The following is a 6684-nucleotide window of genomic DNA, read 5'->3' as shown; positions in this document are numbered from 1 at the left end:
CAATGGCTATTAGCTTTAGCACCTTCTTTGACATACAGGCATGAGATTGGTTTCACACTTCTCATCTAACTCTGCAAGACAGCAAATAAGTGTATTTCCCAAAATGTGAAGCTATTGCTTTAAGATCCCATACAGATAGACAGCAGTCCGTTGTCTTAAGTTGCACACTTTTAACACAAAATCCATTCAGTTATTGTCCTTTTGAAGTAGTGGTTAAAGAAGTCAGTGCTATCCACTTCATAAATTGTTACATTATGTTCCACCATTCATATCCAGGCACCTGAACTCCATTTGTAAGACAAACCTCTGCAGTAATCACAGGAGGGCCATCTTTTTAAAATGAGTTTGAAGCATGCGTAACAAAATCAAGACCACTTGCTGTTTAGTAGAGATGATCCTCAGAAAGAAAACAGTCAAAGTTTATTTCCTTCAGAATTTTCTATCTGATCTCTACGCATGTGCACAAGTAGGTTTTCTTTATTTTCTATTTTCAGTCTTATTTTGAGTTAGGACTCATACCACAAAATGTCGTCCCCCCCCCACCACCACCCCACCACCCCAAGACAGATGAGAGGCCGTGTATCAAAGGTCACTAGTCCTTGCACCAAGGGCCAGATCGCCCAGCGTGGCAAAAAAATCCTCCATTTCCTTTTCCAAGAGGCGGTTGCGATTCTCCGCATCCTCCCGTGCCCGCTCAGAGTTTCTGAGTTTTATCTCCAGCATGCGCTGCTTCTTCCTCTCCTGCTCCATCTCCTGTTCCAAACGCTCCATCTGGGCACACAGAGCAGCACTAGACTCTTCCAATCTGTGTGGAAGCACAATACACACAGAAAAGGTCACGGACATTTGCCTTTTTTCTGTTTGGCTGAACCACCCAGTAAAGCACATTTCAAACAACTTCCTACCTTCCCAACATTTTGTCTGACCCGTGTGCCCAGATTAATACTAATGTGATATTCTTGGCATTGGAGGAAATAAAACAAATCTGCCCTGCAAGAACCGCTGTTAGCTATCTCTCTCTCTACATATATATATGTCTTACTTGCATAATATAATCTCTATCAGTTTTCTGCAAACATTTCCAACACTTTCTGGAGCTGAGCTACCAAAACTGGCACACAGGTATAGCTTATAGTTCTTATCTATAGCAGATAATAACATCATCACGTTGCCTAGCCAACACCTACCAAGGGCTATAATGACCCATTTGCAGCATTTATGCACCTCTAATGCCTTATAAGAGCGTTGTATAACTTTAATTTTGCAACGGTAAAATTTCCTTTATATCCAGCTTAAATTATATATAATATATTATGATGTCATCATGTTGCCATGCAACCACCTAACAACAGACTAAAATTATAGACCAAACAATGTGTCCAAATTCATGGGCTGCATCCTCCTGAGGACGCATTTGTAGACCGATTACGTCACAGCGACGCGCCGAAGGCTGTCCAAATTCGTAGACTCCTCCGAATGCAGCTGACAAATGCGTCCTCCTTTTCCCCAAATTTGAAGGATGGGTCGGGTGTGTCCTTCGTGGCCCACCATATCCCAGAATTCATAGCGCGGCCCAGCCAAACTCCAGTTTCCGGCAATGGCGGCCACTACTAAGTTTTAAAATTACTCTTATTAATCTTTCTGGGTCACAAAATAAACTTTTAACATATTTTCAGACAAGAATGTGGGTGTGTAAACTTCAAATATCTGCTCGGTTTATCAAGATATCACATATTTCCAAAAGTGCTTCGATGTTTTCGGAGACGTCTGTTATCCACCAGCTCGATAGCTAGCCAAGAGCTGGCTATCTAGGGTCACTAGAGCCGCCGAGAATGGCACAACTCCCGGCACATCATTTTCAGATCACCGCGGGCTTTCGCTACTCAGGTTAAACGTAATAAATAAGTCCCTTAGACAACCTAAAAATGTTATTGTTTGGCTTTTTTTAGTGTTTTATTTGTTGTAAAGTTATTAGATTCGATAAAATAAAACTTTATTAATCCCCTGGGTGGGTTCCTCCTTGGTTTTCAAACAGCTGAATAGACGTCAAACAGAAAACTGATTAAACAGAAGTGTGAGATTTACGCCAGTGTCCTGTTATATTTTAGATAGCAAGGAGAAGACGGCCAAGTTTATTAAACTCCACCGAGACAGCGGTAATGCTAATCAGAAGGCTAGACTGTCCAATTTCACAGCCGTTTACTTCCGGCCTACCCAACCTTCTGAGGACCCGGCCCACGTAGACCGCGAAGGCCGGGTCCTCAGGAGGATGCAGCCCATGAATTTGGACACGCTAATAATGACGCATGGGCACAGGTATATAAATATGCTGCTTCCAGCCCAATGATTTAACATTTTGTTTGTTGTTTAAAGCACCTCTGTGTCATGGTCCTGGGTCATGTGACCCAGTATTCTGAGTTTTGTTATTCTTTTCAGTCTAGTTTCATTTCAGTTTATCTAGTTACATTCTGTCATGCCTAGGTTACAGTTTTAATTCATGATTTATCAAGCTCCCCATTTGTCTCATCCCTGTGTGAAGTTTTTTGTGTTAAGTCTTCGTGTGCTTATCTGTCATGTGTCATGTCCAAGTTTTCTTTGTTTGTCAAGTTCGAGTCATGTCTGGGTCTCGCTGTGTTTCTCGTTTTATTTTGAAGGATCCTTGTGTTTTTTGTTTATTGTATTTAGCTTCGCGTCCCCTGTCCTGTCATTATGTTAATTGTTGTCAGCTGTTTTCCCCGTGTGATTCCGCTTCCCCTGATCATTCCTTATGTGTACTTAATCCATGTGTTTCTGCTCAGTCGGTGTCAGATCGTCTGTTATCCTCATCTCATCTTTTCATAGTTTCCGTTATTGTCTCACTGTTTCATAGCCTGCCTAGTTACTGTGTTCATAGTTTTTTCATAGTTCTTTCACAGAGTGTCATAGTCTTTTTAGTTTATACAGTGTTCTTAGTCTCCTTAGTTTTCCCAGTTTCAGTGTTCTCTAATGTTTTTGTCATGCCATCAGCCACAATAAAGGCTCGCTTAATTTTTGGAAACCTAGTTCTGTCTCCACTGTGTCTGCATCTGGGTCTACCTCTTCTTCACACCGGCGCACCCCGCCGTGACACTCTGTGTATGTCTTAAAAAACATGCCATTTATTTCCATGACAGGTTTTAGTTGCAAAAAGGGAAAGGTTTTTGAAAATACCAGTTCATTTTCAGTGTTACAGGTAACAACATTTTAAGTGTTAACACACTTAAATTGGTGTGTTACAAACTGAGCATAGGTGTGCTTTAACCATGCCATTTGGGTTTAGTATAAAAAATGGTAATTGGAATTATGGTAAATATACAATCTTTTGTTTTGGGAACTTTTTCCATCTCAGGATGTATTTCATATTTATTTATTCAGTCTTTATTCACTGTCTTCCTGACGTGTTCCCCCAACTGTAAAGAACAGCAATACGAAAGTGCCCTTTAAAGGGCTCGCAGCAGGTTGTAATTGAAGTACTTCCATTGGTTCTGTGCTAATGAAATAAAAGCCTGACATCCAAAACCATAAAGTTCATTCAAATGTCTTTCTATTTACCATATAAAAGACTGACACTACTATTATAAGTTTGAAAGATCCTGCATCAGAGACTTACTTTTGGATCCTGGCCTCATATGTAGTCTTCTGTTTTCTCAGCTCGTCTTTCAGTCCCTCTACCAGGCTGCTCAGTGTTAGTTTTTCCCCATCTCCATCTTCGGACATGATAATGGACGGCACCCCGGCTGCCATGGCCATGTTTCCATTTTCACTGCAGGCTGCGCTGCTGCTGCACAGCTCCATGGCCTCGCAACTGTCCTGCTCGGAGCTCGCGTCTGTTGTCATCCCTCCATCCCTTTCCTTGTTAATCTCTCTGTGGCTTTCTCCACCTTCCACCACACCTCCACAGTTCTGGTGCACCGGGGGCTCGCTTGCTGAGTCCGGGACAGATATTTCACAGGAGGACGTGGACCACGGTGTGCTGGATACACTTGGAACGCTCCCCATGCTAGAGGAGGAGGTCACGTTATCATACGTGGACAGCCTCTGGGACGAGCCGGTGGAGTCACGGTCACGGGTGGACCGTTCCCCTGAAGATGTTCGCCGGTGTCCCCTCAAGGAGGACAAACCGTTCATAAGCCAGTTGCCACCACTTCCACCTCCTCCACCACCAGAAGACAGACTGGTTGTATCTGCTGCAGAGCCACTGCTGCTGGTTTGCTTAGCTTGCGGCTGGGAACGAGGCGCTGAAGAGCTTTTGAAGGAATATTTCCAGGAAGGCATGGTCTTGGCTTGTTTACTCGGACTGATTACAGTCTCACCCTTTCCCGATGAAGACCCAAGTTTTGGTCCAGGGTTTGGGTTAGGGGTCTGAGTGGGACTGATGGCTGCGCACAGCTTGGCGTCCAGGGATGAGGCACTGCTGTGCAGATCTTGGTCTGGGTTGGAGACGGGGCAACTCTGAAGGTCCTCTTCAGAGATCCAGGCTCCCAGGCTGCGGTGTTGGAGATGATGCCCTTGGATGGGGATCTCAGTTTGGGGTAGAGCTGGCCCCTCCTGTTCCCTCCCTGAGTACAAACGGTTGTGTTCCCTGATGAGGACTGTCATCAGGTGCTGGACAAGAGAAGTTCCTAGACAATACAAATCACATTCAGCCGGTGTCGGTATAACTTTTTTTAGTTTTATTCTAAGCTATCATTTTTAATAAATAAATTACAGAAAAACAGAACCTTAATTGATTGTCATTATTTTGTCTGTACCTTCCATGATAGTGACTGGGTCCTCCATCTTCGGTCTAAGGATGTTAGGTCCAAATACTGTGGCAAGGTTCTGGACACTCATCTTGTTCTCATTACAGTGGGACTGGACCTCATCAAGGAATCTAAGGAGAGATATAGTGAAAAACTAGAGTAAAAAACTTATTAGGCTACAAAAGCTAAGTTCTCAACCTAACGGATGAAGTCACTCACTTGCATATGTACTTGAGGAGGTTGTAGTTCGGTAGAGGTAGAGTGCTAACTTGCTTTCCAAGCTCCTGGACTCCCTGATATGAGACAAATCATCCTTATTCTACTCACAGTACCACTCAAAGTCCTCACACCAAAGGTAAACAGCACATACCTCCTCCTCATCTTTGGCCAAAAGCTGCGCACAGGTTAGAAAGTCTTCATATTTGGAGAAGGGGATAACTGGTTCAGGCAGCTCTCGCAGGTACAACTTCAGCAAGGATGCCACTGTGTGGACGTCTGTGTTACTGCAAGTCAGAAAGAAAGATGATTCAGTAGAATTCAAATCAGTGATGATCATAAAAGTCTTTGGCAAAGTGAATTTTCCCATTTCATCCTCTCACCCACCTGTCAAACAGGGGCTTGTCCCCACAGTCGAAGGCCTCCTGCAGCTCCCTGACCAGGTTGGCCTGTCCTGGCATTCGAAAGAGACCTTCCTCATCCAGACCCCTCTCTCTGATAAAGTCCACACACTGCTCAACCAGCAGGGGTGCAAGGCGGGGGCCAAACTTCTTCTCGTACTGCACTGTGTCCTCTAGACGCTGGCCAAATATCCCTGTTGACAGATGGAAGAAACATAACATGTCAGGGCTTTCTGAAGGCACGAGGCCGTAGTTGGTTTTTGGATTGTGGAGCAAGTGATGAAAATATGTACATTTATTCTGTGGGAAAATTGAATATGACAGGATGTTTCTGGAACAGCATTTTTTGGTTATTTGTAGCCTTCATATGATTACAAAGATAATTAATAAATAAATAAAAAGTGACAGTTAACATGAACAGAGGAAAGAAATGCCCAGAATAAATATGCAATTATATGCCAACTTAAATATCTAAACATGCTTAATTGTATACATCCTAATAACTGCAGGTTATTACCTGTTGTTTGGCTGCAGCAGTCACAGCTGGATGTTAGCTTGCAGTAATGGTAGTAATTGAAAGAACAGGAGCTGCACAGTTGCAGAAAGCGTTTGTCATACCTCCCCAGCCCACATTTCACCATGTTCATCCATTCCTGTTCAGGCATTTGACTCTTGTAGCTGGTAATCAATCTTTCATTTATCCCACAGACTTCAGCAGAAACAAGCCAAGTTGAGGAAAATGACAGAGAAGCTTGGAAAGAGCAGCTGAGGAAGCAGAGACATGTTGCATGGGATCTGCTGTGACTGCAGTGCTGCTGTTAAGGAGGGGTCTATGATTTGGCACAGATCTATTCTGGACACAGAGGCAGCAGACTGACACATTTTGCTGTGAACTGGAGAGGGAGGCTGGAAATACCACCCAGCCAGTCAGGGGATTCACTCTGAACATAGGTGTCAGTGTATTGACTTTCACTGTGCATTTAGTATGAATGTTGAGGGGAAAGTGAAAATTCTAGTGATATAGGCTAATGATAAGCTAAGCTAATGCGCAAAAATATATTATTATATATTCATTCTATTGTTTCTTTTTCACAATTTTTTTTCTATCTCGTTTTAAAACTTTTCCTTTGGAAAGATAAACCCCCGCGTATCAGCTTAAAAACGCTTCAAAGAACCAAGGATAAAGTCCCCTTCTGGCCACCTGTGCCTCAATTTTATTCCACAACTTAGACATCCACATTACTCACACTCTCATAACACATACATATAGGGCCTTGAGGGTGGGCACGTTAACGGCGTCCAGTGGA

At 43.3% G+C, this 6684-nt stretch overlaps 1 protein-coding gene across 1 annotated transcript in view; it reads right to left on the bottom strand.

Moving 5' to 3' along the window:
• Window positions 1–581: 581 nt before the first annotated feature.
• The window catches only part of arhgap22b (Rho GTPase activating protein 22b), a 36290-nt gene continuing 30187 nt past the window's right edge, over window positions 582–6684 (bottom strand). The window contains exons 5-10 of the mRNA XM_005721767.1: window positions 5364–5571; window positions 5131–5263; window positions 4980–5053; window positions 4770–4891; window positions 3629–4640; window positions 582–805 (exon numbers count right to left, since the gene is read on the bottom strand). Of these exons, the coding sequence (XP_005721824.1) occupies window positions 583–805; window positions 3629–4640; window positions 4770–4891; window positions 4980–5053; window positions 5131–5263; window positions 5364–5571 (1772 nt within the window). The 3' untranslated portion in view covers window position 582. The remainder of the gene's footprint in view (window positions 806–3628; window positions 4641–4769; window positions 4892–4979; window positions 5054–5130; window positions 5264–5363; window positions 5572–6684) is intronic.

This window comes from Pundamilia nyererei, unplaced genomic scaffold (assembly GCF_000239375.1).
Source record: "Pundamilia nyererei isolate P.nyererei 1_Seehausen unplaced genomic scaffold, PunNye1.0 scaffold00005, whole genome shotgun sequence".
Classification (NCBI taxonomy): domain Eukaryota; kingdom Metazoa; phylum Chordata; class Actinopteri; order Cichliformes; family Cichlidae; genus Pundamilia; species Pundamilia nyererei.
The sequence above is the reverse complement of the archived record's forward strand: the minus strand, read 5'-3'. Positions and strand labels throughout refer to the sequence as shown.